This window comes from Salvelinus alpinus, chromosome 33 (genome assembly GCF_045679555.1).
Source record: "Salvelinus alpinus chromosome 33, SLU_Salpinus.1, whole genome shotgun sequence".
Taxonomy (NCBI): Eukaryota; Metazoa; Chordata; class Actinopteri; order Salmoniformes; family Salmonidae; genus Salvelinus; species Salvelinus alpinus.
Window position 1 is genome coordinate 6,634,839 of NC_092118.1, and position 19,920 is coordinate 6,654,758.

Below are 19,920 nucleotides of genomic sequence, written 5' to 3' on the forward strand. Positions count from 1 at the left end.
AACAGGAAGTGAGCAGAAGTGAACGGGGTGGGGGGGAGAAATAAGATAGTCCTGAGAGACAGACGGCGCAGTTGTCAGTTGGACTGGAGCTCCGTAACTCGTTGCTAGGTTTGTGTTGGGGGCTGACACAGGAATGCTAGACAGGACAAGGAAGACCGCTCTTTGGTGACCCGCCGCAAAGGAAGCCAGAGAGGGGACAAAGGACTGGATATGTGGGGTCACCGGGGGAAGTGGGACGTCCCTCCAACCCCTCCGCTTGCCCCCACTCACAGGTAGTGGTGTGTGCTCTTTACTTCCCTTTGGTGTTTTGGTCACAAACCACTAATGGCCAGAACGTACTATGGAAACATTTCTCTATATTTTGGTTTGATTTGTTCAGTGGGACTTTTGGTTTAGTATGTCTAAGAGTATACTCAGTAATGCTTTACCTGTGTTATAGATGCTGAACACTAAAATGGCGTGTTGGAGATAATCTATATTTTCTGTGTTTTGACAGAAAAGGAAGTTGAGGCTGTGTCGAACTTAGAAATGTAGTTTTGCAGCGTCCGCTTATAAATAGCTTGGCCATCCACCAGTATGGGATTAATTTATGACATTAAACAGGGCTGTATAACGTTCCAGAAAGTTGTCCATTATCCCGAGGATTTGACTGGGATGAACCGGGTGAAGACTAATGTCATGCAATGCTGAAGTTGTGCTGTTTTGGGATGATGCTGCTTCTATGACAGTGGGCAATAGTCAAGGCCTGAATGTTTGTTTTGTTCTGGGAAAAGGAGCAGTTTATAGTTCCCATTTCTGCAACATCTGCTATGCGCAACATCTGACTTCTGCTCATTTAGATTGGTTGCACAATTCTCCATAAAAAAAAAGGTGTATATCGTAACATTCACACTTCCTTGATATATTATCCCCATTTGTCTTAAGACTTTTCAGTCATCTTACAATGCGCCCACGTTATATTTACTTAGTACAGGAGGGTGGGTCATTGATTCACCCCTGGGGAGAAATGTAACTCAGTTGCACAACATACCCATGGGGGGGCGCCCTAAACCTCTACTTGTTTCGTTCTGTATCTCCATCTGCTTCTCGGTCTGTCTCACTTTCTGGGTTTCTGTTTGGTCACGGCGTCATCCGTCATTAGTTTTATAACTGCTGTTCTTTTCACTGTATGTCCTTCTGCCTCAAAGATGGCGTTACTTAACTAGAGGCAATATAGCGGTAATGCACTGTTTTATACAGTAGGCCCATAGTGTGACGCGTTCTCTGTCTGTGACAATTCCATTCTTGGTATATACGTTCCTATTCTCTTTGAGCTGTCGTGGATCTTCTATTTATGACAGTTGAAACCAGGCTGTGTGTTGCTGTTTGCATCCTTCCACCTCATGTAACACAGCTGAGGGGTATACTAAAAAGGAGGATCAATGAGTTAGCCGGCTAACTTTGATAAACAACCAGAAATAATTACTACTACAAAAAAGAAGCTAAACATAGATATGTATTTTTGGTTGTTGAGTCAATTAGATCATGCCCATTTCAAGCTGATCTTTCTTAAAAAAGAAAAAGTCATTTCCAAATATTTAGGCAAGTTAGTTAATTGATCCTACTTTGTAGTAAACCCTTCTGATGGAAAGAACTAGGACCAAAACAAAAGCGAATGGAAGAATAGCAGGAAACACCTTGCGGTTCAGTTGTAAAGTGAGTACAACTCCCCCGCTGGTGACATCACTTCCTTCCTGTCAAAGTAGTAGAAAGTGACAACAGGACAGAGAGAGGGGCCATGCTGCTGCTAGTCCCCTAAACTGCCCAGGAATGTGGAATTTTTGGGTGGACCTAAAATAAAATCATGCTTATCTATTTACTTGTTGACAGATCAGCCACTTTGCTGTCTGTGGACTCTGTACTCATTGTATTTACTGCATAGCCAGAATGTAGTAGCCATGCGGTGGCCTGATGACTGTTTTCAAGTGGGATATTCTGATTTTATTCAATCTGCACAGTAAAGGTTGTCTGCTCAGTGCTCAGTATGAGGCCTTCTCCCTCAACCCTGGGGTGCTTCCCAATAATCTGTCTGCTTCTCTACATTCCTGTCCCAGTCTACCTCTACCCCTCAAATGCTCCCCCCTCTCCTCCTGGGATATACCAGCCTCAGCATGAATTGCAGCTCTGTTTGGCCCCTTCTAATAGAGCTCGCCAGCTCGTAGTCCTAAAAAATGGAAATGAGTTAGCATTTTCTACCTCTGGTTCGTTGGCCATTACTATGGGGGAAATGAATGAGGTTTTGGGATAAACACTGAAAATAAGCTCTGCGGTTAACACAGGGTTAGGAGATATTTTCTGTTTTGTTCTATGACATAATATCAGTCAGTTAAAAGGACCTTTATGATTTATGAAACCTTTGTGTGCTTTTTTGGATGACCTAAATGATTAAAAATTCACAAAAAATGATGTAAGCTGATGAGGATTCTCATAGAACAAAAAGTATAAAATGTCTTAAGCCTGTGTTTAACACAGATCTTATTTTCTGCAATTATCCCAAAATCCTATTTATTTCCCCATAGGCTTTGGCCAACAAGCCATGAGAGTTTTGCCTGCAAAAACAAACCATTACTATTGCTCTATATGGTCAGCTAATTTAATGACCAACTGACCACATCTACTGCGATCCCAATCACAGAGCCTTCTATAATGTAAAGGACTGCTGTCTCGTAGTTTGATAAGATGTTCCCAGTTATCATCATCATACCTCACAAGCTGACTTTTTTAAATGGAAATCTCAAATATATCAATGTGCATTCGGAAAGTATTCAGTTCCCTTCACTTTTTCCACATTTGTTAGGTTTCAGCCTTATTCTAAAATTGATTAAATTGTTTTTTCCCCTCATCAATCTACACACAATACCCCATCATGACAAAGCAAGAACAGATTTTTAGAAAATTTTGCTAATTTATATAAAATAAAAATCACATTTACATAAGTATTCAGACCCTTTGCTCAACTTTGTTGAAGCGCCTCGAGTCTTCTTGGGTATGACGATACAAGCTTGGCACGTCTGTATTTGGGGACTTTCTCCTGTTTCTTTTCTGCAGATCCTCTCAAGCTCTCAGGTTGGATGGGGAGCGTCGCTGCAGAGCTGTTTTCAGGTCTCTCCAGAGATGTTCGATCGGGTTCAAGTCCGGGCTCTGGCTGGGCCACTCAAGGACATTCAAAGACTTGCCCAAAGCCAGTCCTGCATTGTCTTGGCTGTGTGCTTAGGGTTGTTGTCCTGTTGGAAGTTGAACCTTTGCCCCAGTCTGAGAACCTGCTCCAGAGTGCTCAGGACTTCATCAAGGATCTCTCTGTACTTTGCTCTGTTCATCTTTCCCTCGATCCTAAATAGTCTCAGTCCCTGCCGCTGAAAAACATCCCCACAGCGTGATGCTGCCACCACCATGTTTCACCATTGGGATAGTGCCAGGTTTCCTCCACATGTGACGCTTGGCATTCAGGCCAAAGAGTTTAATCTTGGTTTCATCAGACCAGAGAATCTAGTTTCTCATGGTCTGAGAGTCTTTAGGTGCCTTTTGGCAAACTCCAAGCGGGCTGTCATGCCTTTCACTGAGGAGTGGCTTCCGTCTGGCCGCTCTACCATAAAGGCCTTGTCGGTGGAGTGCTGCAGAGATGGTTGTCCTTCTAGAAGATTCTCCCATCTCCACAGAGGAACTCTGACAGACCTCCAGAGTGACCATCGGGTTCTTGGTCTAGGAAGAGTCTTGGTGGTTCCAAACTAATTCCATTTAAGAATGACGGAGGCAACTGTTCTTGGGGACCTTCAATGCTGCAGAAATCATTTGGTACCCTTCCCCAGATCTGTGCCTCGACACAATCCTGTCTCGGAACTCTACGGACAATTCCTTCAACCTAATGGCTTGGTTTTTGCTCTGACATGCACTGTCAACTGTGGGACCTTATATAGACAGGTGTGTGCCTTTCCAAATCAGGTCCAATCAATTGAATTTACCACAGTTGGACTCCAATCAAGTTGTAGAAACATCCCAAGGATGATCAATGGAAACAGGATGCACCTGAGCTCAATTTCGAGTCTCATAGCAAAGTGTCTGAATACTTATGTAAATAAACAAACATTTGCAAAAATAAAAAATGTTTTCGCTTTGTTATTATGGGGTATTGTGTGTAGATTGATGAAGGAAAAATTTAATTTAATCAATTTTAGAATAAGACTAACTATACAACGTGGAAAAAGTGAAGGGGTCTGAATACTTTCCGAAGGCACTTTATCATGAAATATTGACCAACTATAAAATATTGCTGAGATATTGACCTATGATAATGTTTGTTATAAAGACACTGCAACACGGACAGAAGACACTTGCTGTTTGAACCGCAGGGGATGAAAGGACTCTCCACAGAAACAGCCCACCCCCATAATGTAATTGGGGCGTGACGTGGCCCCAGATAGCAAGGCAGTCCAGAGTCATCATTATTCACTGAATTAAAAGAGAGACCTTTTCCAGCTCCCCATATCCTGGACCTATCGCTTCCTAATTGATACAGTTAACTGCATTGTGGTCCATTAGGCTGAGACTGTGCCTGGTGTGGTCCATTAGGCTGAGCCTGTGCCTGGTGTGGCCAGTGTTGAGGGGGGTGCAGAGTTGGGAGGGGACGATCAGAGCCTCCTAAGCCTGGACCTGCTGCTAATCACTAATCAGTGAGGTTCCTCTTCTCTAGCCCTCGATGGTGCGACTCACATTGACACAAAACTCTCAATTGCACACGTAGTAATATATGTGTAGTAGTAACATCAACCGTTGTCTTGCTTGGTAGCCTATGTCTGGCTTAGTAACGTGGTAGTTGCTTGAGGTTCTTGTAGGAATCTTGTATATTTCCTCACTGTTGTTTTGTGACTAATATGTCGTCTGGTGGACTAACTGGAGCCCCATATCCAGCCCCGTCTGTGTGGCGCTCCCGTCTCTCTTCCTCCTCGTGGCGTGATGCATTATTGAAGCAGAGGGCGCTCTAAAACCTGGGGATTGATTCGCTTGATTAGAGAGGGGAGCAGGGAGAGGAAGGTGTGTGTGTGTGTGTGTGTGTGTGTGTGTGTGTGAGAGAGAGATGTGGCATTCGGTCTGGCTTTGATCCCCGAGAATGAAGCTGAACGAACACATTCTAGAGATGCTGAGTCTGTTGAAAACCCTATTTTTACATGGTTTATTTGAAATATATTCCCATTGAGGACAAATAAACCAATTAACAGGGCTGGGGAGGTCCTATTTTCTGCCCAGCAGACACAGAGAAGCCTGTTTGTGGGGATCCTCTGATGGCGTCAGTCCGGGGTCTCCTTCGCATGGTCATTTGTTGACTCATATCCCTGCATGATGGTGGGTGGACACTTTCCTCTGATTATCTCAAATTGCTGCGACTGTAAGAGGCAGATAATCACTATTTGTGTGTGAGAGTGTTACTTTTGACCATAGATAGAGAGTGGGATAAAGAGAGGTACAAAAATAAATGGGAGGTGGGGGTAAAGAGAAGGCGATGGAGAGAGAGAGAGAGGACTCCGAGCTGAGGTTGTTACTTCATAGATGCCACAGTTGAAATGTTCTGATCAGACAGAGTCAAGTTTGTGCTATAACCGTTATCAGCTGACTCAGGGCTGGATGAGGAACAGCTGAGCACAGCAGTGTTGCCGCATTGCACTCTACAGCGTGCGTTTTAAGCCATACCAAATGGATGGCGTGGGTTTGAGTAGGCTGGCAACTGAACATGCTGCAGAGCTTGGTGCCAACGCTGGAAATTCTTATCCACACACAGAAATGTGCACAATTGACTGGATCAACAAATAGAACATTAGACAACACACACGCATGCACACACACCCCATCCGTCTAGATTCTCTCCACCCCTGTCTGTGTATCTGGGGACAGTTCTATGGGACTGTCCCTCAGAGCCACATCCTGATGTCACTGTGCTCCTGACTCCACTAATTGTATGTGGCTTTTCTATCTTGTTAACACACAGGGGGGAAAACACTGTGTATAGGCTGGGTTTTTGTGAGCGAGCCGAAGCAACTTGGCGACTGAGCGAGAACAAGCAGGCTGGCTGCGTCAGTGGGAAGTGTCTAGCACAATACTCACCCTTCCACACTGACAGGCAAGCAGGCACAGGGAGTTTGCCGTACTCCCACACCACACAGGGCTTATGGAGGAGTGTCCTGGGCTCTCCTTCTCCTCCCCCTCCTTCTCCCTATCTCTCATGTATTTCTAATGAACCAACAGTGGATGGCCATGCATCTGCTTCCCACCTCAGGCCGATCTGTTCAGAGAGAGAGAGGAGGAGGAGAGAAAATGTGTGTAGAGGAGTAAGAGAGCGGGGAAGAGAGAGAGAGCTTTCTAAGAGACAGCTACTAAACATATAGCGAGTGGAGAGTACAAGCTACACACTGAAAGACAGGAAAAACAGTCAGGCAGCTGAGTAGGCACCTATGCTTGGGGTCCTATGAGTGCCTCTTCTGGATTTGACACTTCCTGGACTGTTGCAGTCCTGAGAGAGGGAGCCGACTGAGCTGTGTGAGTGCATAATTGAGCGTGAGCAGCAGGGAGAGCAGTACGGACAGCGGAGGATCAGAGAAACGGGAGACCGAGGTTCTCAGAGGAGGCGGGGGGGGGAAGTGAAGTGAGAGAAGGAGGAGAGGGGAGGAAAAAAGGAATGAAGGAAAGAACAATCAACTACAAGCTCCTAAGAAACAACCTCTGCTTGAAGCCAATGGATCAAAGACTCAGGGATTGAACTCTGCAGCAGGTCTTAACTTCCTGAGGAAGTGTGCTGGTGGAACTTGAGGAAAAGAGAAAGGGAGAGACAACGAGTATTACAGGACATAGCTCAAACAATGACCTCTCCCTCCGGTGGAATGGGAAGCTTACTCCACATGGAGGCTAATCAGGATCTGGGAGCCTAAGCATCTCTCTGACTTTTCTCTTCTCTGTTATCTTGTTTGGTCTATGCAGGGTGGGAGGGACTGAGGTAAGCCCTGTAGAGCTCCGCTAGACTGTTTACTCTATTTTACGTGGGTATTTACTAGTGAGAATTGTTGTCATTTTTTGCTGTGGCTACAGCCATGAGGACTTTGTGACTCCTGGAGCACTATTAAGCCCCTACTCTGGAGTGGACCTGCGTTAGTGGCTGACGGAGAGACTGCCATGGAGCAACAGTGTGACCAGGGGGCAGGGCCTGGGCTGGCCGGGTCCGACTCAAATCCGGGCTCCCTGAGGGAAGGAGAGGGTGCCGTCGCCACCACCTCCGCCTCCTCTTCCAACTCAGACCTGCCCTCCGCCCTCTTACCTGACGGGGAGCACCCGGACACGGGCCGAAGGCAAAGCAAACCCTTCACTGGCCTCAAACTGTTCGGCAGGAGGTAAGGCACAGACCAACCTCTCACTAAGCCACTGAAGTGCATTGATCACAATGCTGTGGTGGCTGTACATGTTCTGTGCTTGATTTGATTCCTGGATGCTCACTTACTAGTAGTAGTAGCAGCAACAGGTGTGAGTCTCCAGTACATGCCAATAATGACTGTGCTGTACGTGTGAGCGGGTTAGTATCCATGCAGTTGTCCCTCGCAGGCAGCTGTAGTACTGGTGTTTGCGTTCCTCACTCACGTGTGTGTGTTGTGATTACTGTATGGGGGATTGATCTGTGCCTCTATGTCTATACAGTACAGCTTGGTCTGCTTTTGGTCTGACCTTGATGTACAGTCCACACACTAATCGAAGACTAGTTTTGTCGTTTCCAACCATTGCATACCCTGTCGCTGAGTGTTGCACCGCAACACCATGGCATAAATGAAGCACTCACGGTACAGTATTACTAGTCGGCGAAACACTACCTGGGTAGGCTACAGCATGGGATGCACTTTGCCCAAACTAGCTTCGAAGGAGTGAGAACATGTAGGAGGCAACGAATGCAGAGATTAGCAGTAAAAACAGTCGAGGATTGATTTAGTAAGAGTGAGTGATTGTTTCCATTGCCAGTGGAAGAGTCGAGCTTGATTAGGAAACTCTGATCATCTCCTCTGCTCTCTGAGAGGGTGTGCGACTCATTCTCCTCATAACACAATCACGGTCACACGGTGGTGTCACAATGTGTCCCCATGGTCATAACACACATCGAGAGACAACGCCAACGTCATATCCCAAAATGTCACCTGCCAGTCGCGGTGACCTTGCTCCAGATTCAGTGACAACATTCATCCTATTGTCATACTAGCATCTTACTACTACTCTGTCATGCACATCTATCTCTGGTATGCTGTCCGCTGTTCTTTTACTTCTCTGCTTGTAACCCACAGGTGGCTAGGGCCAGTGATACTTCGAGGCCTTTTGCACCCTCCGAGCAGAACGAGAATGTTACACGTCTCTCTCTCACCGAGAGGTTATTTTTAAACCTAATTAGCTGCTCTTTTCCCCCCTCCTGCCTTCCCTGAGAACCTTCAAAGCACAATCACAAGATGAAAAGATGAAAGATTTCCAGAGATGAAGTTTGGGCTAGTCTGAGCCAGGGCGCTGAGACCTGTGTGATGGAGTTTAGATGCGTGTTGTTCCACAGACTGTTGGCTGGTGATTACAGAGGGAGATGTGATTCAGATCAATCAGTCACAATGGCTCTTACCACAGCACCGTCCTCGCTAACTGAATCACCGCTGAGTTCATCTTAGCGCTCATGCTGACCACACACGATATTTTCTTTGACGCAAGTTAAATAATGAGGAAACAACGAGAATGAATAGCACGGTACTGTATCGCCGTTTGCAAATGAACAGAGGCGTCTTTGACGACGTGTTGTTGGTGGATGCTGATCTAAGATGAGCCTTTGTGCAGAGATAGGGTTTGAGGGCTGAGATAACGGTCACGCCAGCCGTGCTGTCCTCGCTGTTTTTAAGATCCGTGTCGGAAGTGAAGTCGGCACTGACACGAGACGTGCCTGGCAATGACGTCATTAAAACGAGACGCGTGACATGCCTCCCCGCTGCTGTGAGCACTTACAGTACTCCTGATGTTATGGTGCATTAGCTAATGAGCTGTTAGGTACTATTCTAGTTCATTCAGGTCATCGAAATGTTAAAGAAATGCAAGACTCAATGAAAGAGCCCAGTTTAGTAGGTTGATATAACCAAATATGGACATATTCAATCGTATCAGAGTACATCTTTGCTTGCAGCAGCATGCAAAAGCAACGTTCTGACCACTAATGACCGTCATCATGATCAGAGTGCTGTTAAACATTTTCTCGTGCTCTACCTTTGCGAGATACCAATGCCGAGCGCAACAGACAGTAAGTCGGAATTCCGTTTTTGTCATCTTTCTGTGTTTCTCCCTCTCTCTCTCTCTCTGGCTGTGTTTGTTTTTTTTCTTTTCCCCTGTTATGTTTAAGTGTGTTTATCTCTGTGGCCCTGAGTAAACACATGCTGCCTGTCGGCTGTGATGGCGCAAAACAGAGAGCAGCCGTTGGTGGTCTCTCGCCTCTTTAACTTAGTGGAATTTTAATGAGCTAGAGCTGGAGGGGACCTCTTAGCCATTCACCCCCGTTCTCCCTCTCCTCTCAATGAGAAGTCTCACCGTGAAGTCGACAGACACTAAGGCCCATTTTTGATTTCTAACAAGGCGCTATGGTGTCAGAAACAGGATTATTTATTTGTCCTTTCTGAAGCAACAGGAAGTGCGACATCAGTAGCTCATGTGTCTACTGTAATTGAACTTCACCGAGGTAATTCATTAATTTGGGACCATTTTCTGTGGACAAAAATAGGTTTGGGTTATGTGTCAGAACCTGGGTTAGGGCTCTACTACAGGTCACAAGTCAGAACCTTTTACAACCTTTCACCCTTTACAATTCCCGACGCATGGTTTGCCCGCTTTACTAGAGAGAGGCCCCAACTCTCAGAAGGAATGATCATGGAAAGGAGAGCGGCGGAGAAGAGACTAAGACATTAAGAATAGAAGAAAATGTTATAAGGAGGCTATTTTAGTTCTGCTTCAGCCTCTGATAAGGAGTCGCTGATGATGTGTTTATAGGACAGTAGCCGTACGGTTTGTGGAAGCAGGCGAGTGAACACTTCTTTCCTTTATTAAGCGGCACTGACATTGTGTCGACATGGATTTCCAAGTCATAAGGATGTGGAGATGGTGAATGAAGGACAAAGGAGGAATCGAGAAGGATTTCTAAGACGATAACGATGGCCCACATGATCTCCAGTTCAGTCTTCTTACAGAGCTGACGTACTTAGTCTAAGCCTGGTGGGAAATAACCAGAAAAGCCTAGCAATCATAGTGGCAAACGGTCCTGTGAAATGCTTTCATGGGATTCACAATAGATCAAATAATGACCTAATCAGGTCCACGAATAGAGACACGTTAACTCTATTGGGGGAACATTCACGTGTCTTACTTGCTTAAGTGAGTTACATGTTGTCTGGACATTCTAAACGTGCATCTTAAAAATCTACGGACAAGGAACACACTTAATGTGGCTCATTAATACTGCCCATGATATTGTGCAGTGTGGAGATGGGCTTTGATGGACTTCAGGGGTAGCCCGTGTGTTTGCAGAATGGTCTCTGGAGAGCTTAGCAGCAGTTTAATGTGTCAAGCATGAGGAATATGTTAAACAGGCCATTTGAAATCTGAATAATTGATTGCTGTCAGATCGTAAGGGCTTATCAGGTTTACACGGTCTTCCTGCTTCAACTGCAGACTGAATGTAGTTCTAACCACTGACCCGGTTGTCAGATATCGTCTCGAGACACATGCTGCGAGGACAATGCTCGTAGTGAATTTGTGTGTCGATATTCTCACGATACTTAGGTGCCGATATGCTATGTATTGTGATTCCCACGATTCTGTATGTATTGTGATTCGATACTGCAATTTAAAGTTACAAACATATTGCTCACTAAATACCTGCTGCAGAGAGATGAGAGAACATGAGAAATTTTGATCAGTCATGGAAGTAAAAGTGCTGAAAACATGTTGGCTCACTATTTAAAAAGAAGATGGAGAACAAGCTACAGGATTAAAAGTACCGGAGTTTTGAAGCTGGTACAGCCGGCTAACGCTAACTACAGTAGCAAAGCAAAGCAAAAAAATAGGTACTTGGAGTCAGATATCGATATACACTGAACAAAAATATAAACGCAACATGCAAAGTGTTGGTCCCATGTTTCACGATCTGAAATAAAAGATCCCAGAAAAGCTTATTTCTCTCAAATTTTGTACACAAATTTGTTTACTTCCCTTTTTTAGTGAGCATTTCTCCTTTGCTAAAGTAATCCATCCACTTGACAATTGTGGCATATCAAGAAGCTGATTAAACAGCATGATCATTACATAGGTGCACCTTGTGGATAATAAAAGGCCACTAAAATGTGCAGTTTTGTTACACACCACAATACCACATATGTCTCAAGATCAAATCAAATGTTATTGGTCACATACACATGGTTAGCAGATTATGCGAGGGTAGAGAAATGCTTGTGCTTCTAGTTCCGACAGTGCAGTATTATCTAACACGTAATCTAACAATTCCCCAACAACTATCTAATACACACAAATCTAAAGGGGTGAATGAGAAAATGTACATATAAGTATATGGATGAGCGATGGCCGAGCGGCATAGGCAAGGTGCAGTGGATGGTATAAAATACAGTATATACATGTGATATGAGTAATGCAAGATATGTAAACATTATTAAAGTGGAATTTTTTTAAAGTGCCATTGTTTAAAGTGACTAGTGATCCATTTATTAAAGTGGCCAGTGATTGGGTCTCAATGTAGGCAGCAGCCTCTCAGTGATTGCTGTTTAGCAGTCTGACGGCCTTGAGTTAGAAGCTGTTTTTCAGTCTCTTGGTCCCAGCTTTGATGCACCTGTATTGACCTCGCCTTCTGGATGATAGTGGTGTGAACAGGCAGTGGCCTGGGTGGTTATTGTCCTTGATCTTTTTGGCCTTCCTGTGACATTGGGTGCTGTAGGTGTCATGGAGGGCAGGTAGTTTGCCCCCGGTGATGCGTTGGGCAGACCTCACCATCCTGTGAACAGCCTTGCGGTTGAGGGCGGTGCATTTGCCGTACCAGGCAGTGATACAGCCTGACAGGATGCTCTCGAATGTGCATCTGTGAAAGTTTGTCAGGGTTTTGGGTGACAAGCCAAATTTCTTCAGCCTCCTGAGGTTGAAGAGGCACTGAAGAGGCAGTGTTCACAACCCTGTCTGTGTGGGTGGACCATTTCAGTTTTTCTGTGATGTGTACGCCCAGGAACTTAAAACTTTACACCTTCTCCACTGCTGTCCCTTCGATGTGGATAGGGGGGTGCTCCCTCTGCTGTTTCCTGAAGTCCACAATCATCTCCTTTTTGTTTTGTTGACGTTGAGTGTGAGGTTATTTTCCTGACACCACACTTCCTGACACAGTGCCCTCACCACCTCCCTGTAGGCTGTCTCGTTGTTGTTGGTGATCAGGCCCACTACTGTTGTGTCGTCTGCAAACTTGATGATTGAGTTGGAGGCGTGCATGGCCACGCATTCATGGGTGAACAGGGAGTACAGGAGAGGGCTGAGCACACATCCTTGTGGGGCCCCAGTGTTGAGGGTCAGTGAAGTGGAGATTTTGCTTCCTACCTTCACCAGCTGGGGGGGCCCGTAAGAAAGTCCAGGACCCAGTTGCACAGGGTGGGGTTGAGACCCAGGGCCTCCAGCTTGGTGATGAGCTTGGAGGGTACTATGGTGCTGAGCTGTAGTCAATGAACAGCATTCTTACATAGGTATTATTTTTGTCCAGATGGGATAGGGCAGTGTGATGGCGATTGTGTCACATGTGGACCTGTTGGGGCGGTATGCAAACTGAAGTGGGTCTAGAGTGGCCGGTAAGGTGGCGGTGATATGATACTTTAGCCGCTCAAAGCACTTCATAATGACAGAAGTAAGTGCTATGGGGTGGTAGTCATTTAGTTCAGTTATCTTTGCCTTCTTGGGTACAGGAACAATGGTAGCCATCTTGAAGCATGTGGGGACAACAGACTGGGATAGGGAGCGATTGAATATGTCTGTAAATAAACCAGCCAGCTGGTCTGCACATGCTCTGAGGACTCGGCTATGGATGTCGTCTGGGCCAGGAGCCTTGCGAAGGCTAACAAGTTTAAATGTTTGACTCACGTCAGCCACAGAGAAGGAGGGGGGAGGGCAGTCTTTGTTAGCGAGCCGCGACGGTGGCACTGTATTATCCTAAAAGCGGGCAAAGAAGATGTTTTAGTTTGTTTGGAAGCGTGACGTCGGTGTCTGTGACGTGGCTGTTTTTGTAGTCCGTGATTTCCTGTAGACCCTGCCACATACGTCTCGTGTATGAGCCGTTGAATTGCGACTCCATCTTGTCCCTGAATCTGCATTTCGCTTGTTTGATTGTCTTGTGGAGGGAATAACTACACTGTTTAAATTCAGCCATATTTCTAGACCTCTTTCGATGGTTAAATGCGGTGGATCGCGCTTTCAGTTTTGCGTGAATGCCACCATCCATCCACGGTTTCTGGTTAGGGTAGGTTTTAATAGTCACAGTGGGTACAACATCTCCAATGCACTTGTTAATGAACGCACACACCGAGTCAGCATATAGGTCAATGTTGTTTTCTGAGCCTGACCGGAACATATTCCGGTCCGCGTGTTCAAAAAAATCTTGAAGCATGGCTTCCGATTGGTGAGACTAGCGTTGAATGGTTCTCGTCATTGGTACATCCTGTTTGAGTTTCTGCCTATAAGACAGAATGAGCAAGATGGCATCGTGGTCGGATTTACCGAAGGTAGGACGGGGGAGGGCTTTGTATGCATCGCAGATGTCAGAGTAGCAGGGATCGAGAGTATTAGCCCTGCGAGTCGTGCAATCAATATGCTGATAGAATTTAGGTAGCCTTGTTCTCAAATTTGCTTTGTTAAAATCCCCAGCTACAAAAAATGCAGCCTCCGGATATATGGTTTCCAGTTTAGATAGAGTCCAGTGAAGTTCCCTGAGGGCCGTCTTGGTGTTCGCTTGAGGGGGAATGTACACAGCTGTGACTATAACTGACGAGAATTCTCTTGGTAGGTAAAATGGCCGGCATTTTGATTGTAAGGAATTCTAGTTCGGGTGAGCAGAAGGACTTGAGGTCCTGTATGTTGTTATGATTGCACCATGAGTCGTGAATCATAAAACACACACCCCCGCCCTTCCTCTTTCCAGAGAGGTGTTTATCTCTGTCGCCGTGGAGAAGCCCGGTGGCTGAACCGATTCCGACAACATATCCTGAGAGAGCTATGTTTCCGTGAAACAGAGAATGTTACAATCTCTGATGTCTCTGGAAGGCAACCCTTGCTCAAATTTTGTCTACCTTGTTGTCAAGAGACTGGACATTGGTGAGTAGTATACTCAGGAGCGGTGAGCGATGTGCACGTCTACGGAGTCTGACCAGAAGGCCGCTCCGTCTGCCCCGTCTACAGCGCCGTTGTTTTTGGTCGGATACTGGGATCAGATCCATTGTCCTGGATGGTGGTCCGAACAGAGGATCCGCTTCGGGAAAGTTGTATTCCTGGTTGTAATGTTGGTAAGTTGACGTTGCACTTATATCCAATAGTTCTTCCCGGCTGTATGTAATAAGACTTAAGATTTCCTGAGGTAACAGTGTAAGAAATAATACATAAAAAAACAAAATAATGCATAGTTTCCAAAGAACGCGAAGCGAGGCGAACATCTCTGTCAGCGCCATTTCTCAAACGTTTTGAGGGAGCGTGCATTTGGCATGCTAACTGAATGTCCACCAGAGCTGTTGCCTGAGAATTTAATGTTAATTTCTCTACCACAAGCCCCCTCCAACATCATTTTAGAGAATTTGGCAGCACATCCAACCGGCCTCACAACCGAAGACCATGTGTAACCATGCCAGCCCAGGACGTCCACAACCGGCTTCTCTGCCTGCGGGATTGTCTGAGACAAGCCACTCGGACAGCTGATGAAACTGAGTTTCCACAACCGAAGAATGGCTGCACAAACTGTCAGAAACCATCTCAGGGAAGCTCGTCTGCGTGCTCGTCGTCCTTACCAGGATCTTAACCTGACTGCAGTTCTGCGTCGTAACCGACTTTAGTGGGCTAAGGCACACCTTCGATGGCCACTGGCACGTTGGTGAAGTGTGCTCTTCATGGATTATTCCCAGTTTCAACTGTACCAGGTGGCTGGCAGACCGCATGTATGGCGTGTGGGCGAGCGGTTTGCTGATGTCAACATTGTGAACAGAGTGCCCCATAGTGGTGATGGGGTTATGGTATGGGCAGGCATAAGCTACAGACAACAAACACAATTGCATTTTATCAATGGCAATTTGAATGCACAGAGACAACATGACGAGATCCTGAGGCTCGTTGTCGTGCCATTCATCTGCCGCCATCACCTCATGTTTCAGCATGATAATGCTCGGCCCCATGTCACAAGGATCTGTACATGTCACAGTTATTCCATGGCCAGAAATACTCACCAGACATGTCACCCATTGATCATGTTTGGGATGATCTTGATCGATGTGTACAACAGCATGTTCCTGTTCCCACCTATATCCAGCAACTTTACACAGCCATTGAAGAGAAGTGGGACAACATTCCACAGACCGCAATCAACAGCCTGATCAACTCTATGCGACGGAGATGTCGCCCCTACCTTTTTAAGGTATATTGACCAACAGATTCCCAGTCATGTGAAATCCCTAGATTAAATGAATTCATTTCAATTGACTGATTTCCTTTTATATGAACTGTAACTCAGTGAAATTTTTGCGTGTTGCGTTTTATATTTTTGTCCAGTGCGTAATATTGTCCAAAAATATTGCGATATGTAACTGTCGATTTCCCCCATCACTATTAGCTATGAGAATGGTTAGCTATGATGGCCTGGTGAGATGTTTTTTTAATTATAAAACACTTGTCATGTGGAAATTGTTACTCAATTTTCATTCATCCACCATCCACATTGGATAAGCAAAGATCTGTCTTATACTTTCCCTTAGCCTTTGGCTGTAATCAACTAACCGAGAATGCCACTGATTGCCTGACACCTCGTAGAGAAAATCAATCGCACGGTGTGTTGACTCAATCTATCTGTAAACGGAGAGAAACAGGATCCATCTGTGCATCAACTATTTCCCTGGTAACCGAAGAGACGCTGGATCAGAGCCAGAGCCTGCTCACAGGGGATCAACACCACAACACAATGAAGGTCTATATTATTCTGCTTCAGGGGTTTTCCTTGTCAGATGGAACACCAGGAATAACCATATATGGACAGTGCATTCAGAAAATATTCAAACCACTTGACTCTTTCTTCATTTTGTTACGTTGCAGCCTTATTCTAAAATATATATATTTTTTAAATAAAAATTGTGCATCACACAATACCTCATAATGACAGGTTTTTTGACATTTTTGCAAATGTATATATATAAAAAAAAAAGAAGGAAATTTAACATTTACATAAGTATTCAGACCCTTAGCTGAAGCATCTTTGGCAGCGAATACAGCCGAGTCTTCTTGGGTATGAAGCTACAAGCTTAGCACACTTGTATTTGGGGAGTTTCTCCCATTTTTCTCTGCAGATCCTCTCAAGCTTTGTCAGGTTGGATGGGGAGCAACGCTGCACAGCCATTTTCAGGACTCTCCAGAGATGTTTGATCGGGTTCAAGTCCGGGCTCTGGCTGGGCTATTCAAGGACATTCGGAGACTTGTCCCGAAGCCACCCCTGCATTGTCTTGGCTGTGTGCTTAGGGTCATTGTCCTGTTGGAAGGTGAACCTTAGCCCCAGTCTGAGGTCCTCAGCACTCTGGAGCAGCTTTTCATTCAGGATCTCTCTGTGCTTTGCTCCGTTCATCTTTCCCTCGATCCCGACTAGTCTCCCTGTCGCTGCCGCTGAAAAACATCCCCACAGCATGATGCTGCCACCGCCATGCTTCACCATAGGGATGGTGCCAGGTTTCCTCCAGTTGTGATGCTTGGCATTCAGGCCAAAGAATTCAATCTTGGTTTCATCAGACCAGAGAATCTTGTTTCTGATGGTCTGAGAGTCCTTTAGCCCGCTTGGAGGTGGCCAAAAGGCACCTGTCATGTGCCTTTTACTGAGGAGTGGCTTCCGTCCAGCCACAATACCATAAAGGCCTGATTGGTGGAGTGCTACAGAGATGGTTGTCCTTCTGCAAGGTTCTCCCATCTCCACAGAGGCACTCTGGAGGTCTGTCAGAGTGACCATCAGGTTCTTGGTCACCTCCCTGACTAAGGCCCTTCTCCCCCAATTGTTCAGTTTGGCCGTGCGGCCAGCTCTAGGGAGAGTCTTGATGGTTCCAAACTTCTTCCATTTAAGATTGATGGAGGCCACTGTGTTCTTGGGGACCTTCAATGCTGCAGAAATGTGTTAGTGCCTTGATACAATCCTGTCTCTGAGCTCTATGGACAATGCCTTCGACCTCATGGCTTGGTTTTTGCTCTGACATGCATTGGCAACTGTGGGACCTTATGTAGACAGGTGTGTGCCTTTCCAAATCATGTGAAACCAATTGAATTTACGACAGGTGGACTCCTATCAAGTTGTAGAAACATCTCAAGGGTGATAAATGGAAACAGGATACATCTGAGATCAATTTCGAGTCTCGGAGCAAAGGGTCTGAATGCTTATCTAAATAAGGTATTTCAGGTTGGGTTTTTTTTGCTAATATTCTATAAACCTGTTTTCGCTTCATCTTTATGGGCTATTGCATGTGGATTGATGAGGAAAATGTTTTATTTAATCCATTTTAAAATAAGACTAACGTAACAAAATGTGGAAAAGGGGAAGGGGTATGAATACTTTCCGAATGCACTGTATTATTGAATCAATAATCATTGTTTAAATATGTCTATATGGGTCAAAATAGTGCATTCATCACTCTCCAGGAAAGAGCCATTGTTGGGCTATCGCATGTCTGGAGGCTGAGCGTCTGAGCCACCATTGATGTTGAGGCTGATTTGTCTTGATGGTCTGCCTGCGGTCGACCCCTTTGCTCTGTTGATATTGGCACAAGGCTGTCAGGCTGGTGCCTAGTGCTATTGTTTTTTGCAAAACGTTTTTTTTTAAACCTTCAAATATCACACTGTGACGCATTTACAGCCCCATACAAAATGCATTTGAAGCAATGTTATAAAACCATTTTAAACGTCAAACCGTAAACCGTTTATTTCTGGGATTGTTCCAGACCCATGGCCCTTGATGGTGCCCAACAGTACAACATATGGTGGCCTATATACAGTGTGAGCTCTTGTTTAATAAGCTGCTGTTTTAAATGGAGTGATCTGATTGGGATCACAGGAGGCCAACCTCTCAGGCCAGTGATGAAACCCCGCCCAGAAGACCCGTGAGTTTGAGGGCTTTGAGGTCAACGAGGAGTCTCAACATTTTAAAAGCAAGATTAGGATGATCTGAGTATCTCTGTATTGGCCAAAGGTCCCAAAACACTTGTGATGTACTTGTACAACACCTGACTGTCTTGAACCAAAATACTTTCCAGACCAATCCTCATTGTGCATTTGGGCCTAGTACAATTCTGCACAACAACCACCACCAGCAACCAGTAGAAACCCTATTCAAGAAAATTAAGTCACATTTGCCCTGCCTGACAGGGGGTGGTGACGGGAGAGCATCACTGTGTCCCGAGATGCAACTAGAAAGGGAAAGAGGAGCAGAAGATGATTTTTTTTTTAGCCGGCAAAGATGAGACCGGGAACGCTTGGAGCGGTGTCCTCCTAACATATGCGAAGGGTCTCAGCCCATCTGCCAGACCTGCATCTGCTCTCTCTGAGGAACGGGGGGCACGGACGTCTCTCTACATAACCGCAGCCCTCCTCCTTATTTCCTCTCTCTCTACTCAAGCTCATCTTACCTTAGCCAAGCTGTGTCTCCATCTGCCTTCTTCCATACGTTTCAAAACAACAGGCCCTGTTTAGAAGACAGTTTAGTGATAGTTTTGCAACTTTGGGAAAAGCCCAAATAACCAGTATCTTAAGTTCAGTACTAGCTTCATATTTCAATTATTGGACAGATATATAAAGCCTTCTTGGCAATTATTATTGACTCCGGAAAGTCTTGCAAATCTCTGCTATAGCTCCCCTAGCAACTTCCGTAGTGCTAGTGAATAACCGTTAATGCCTGCAAAACTGCTGTATTGATTGTGTACCGGGATGTCCAGTAGGGATAAAGTAGGCTAAATGGATAGGGGCGTCTGCTAAATGACTAAAATTTAATTTTTTAAAAAGAGTTCCAAACCTCTCTGCCAATAACAGCTATTTTTTTTTGTTTTGGCCTCCCAACGCAGACCACTCTGACAGTCCTCGTGAAACTTTTTGCTAAGACAATATTTGTTCTTCTTTTTGACAATTTTAATTGAAAGTAATCACAGTAGGGTACTTAATTGTTACCCAGAAATTATTTGATATCGAGAGAAAAAAACGGCCTCATTGGGCCTACAAGATACATTTGACTTTTTAGTCATTTAGCAGACGCTCTTATCCAGAGAGACTTTACAGTAGTGAGTGCATAAAATGTCATATTTATTTATTTATATTAGATACAATATCTCTACATTCTGTGGGTCTTCAATTGTTTCATAAAACGGATAGTTTGGATCCTGTGTGCTGATCTCTGCTGTAGCACCCCTAGCATCCTTCGAAGTGTAAAAGTGTTAAAACTGCTGTATTGACTGTGTACCGGGACGTACAGTAGGGATAAAGTAGGCTAAATGGAAACTAGAGCCACTCTCATACAGTTGAGGTACATCATAAGCCATCAAACCGTAGCAGACAGAGAAATACAGACACTGGAACTGAAACACTATAAGCAATCAC

At 45.2% G+C, this 19,920-nt stretch overlaps 1 protein-coding gene across 7 annotated transcripts in view; it reads left to right on the forward strand.

The window, feature by feature from the left end:
- LOC139563159 (diacylglycerol kinase zeta-like) overlaps positions 1–19,920 on the forward strand; it is a 131,471-nt gene that overhangs the window by 18,415 nt on the left and 93,136 nt on the right. For 2 of the 7 annotated variants that reach the window (XM_071381496.1, XM_071381497.1), the window contains exon 1: positions 56–272. The exons of 2 other annotated variants lie outside the window; for them this stretch is intronic. In XM_071381496.1, the coding sequence (XP_071237597.1) occupies positions 211–272 (62 nt within the window). In that variant the 5' untranslated portion in view covers positions 56–210. Of the gene's footprint in view, positions 1–55; positions 273–6,188; positions 7,410–19,920 lie in introns of those variants that run through there. 3 more of the 7 variants (XM_071381493.1, XM_071381495.1, XM_071381482.1) reach the window with 2 other exon arrangements.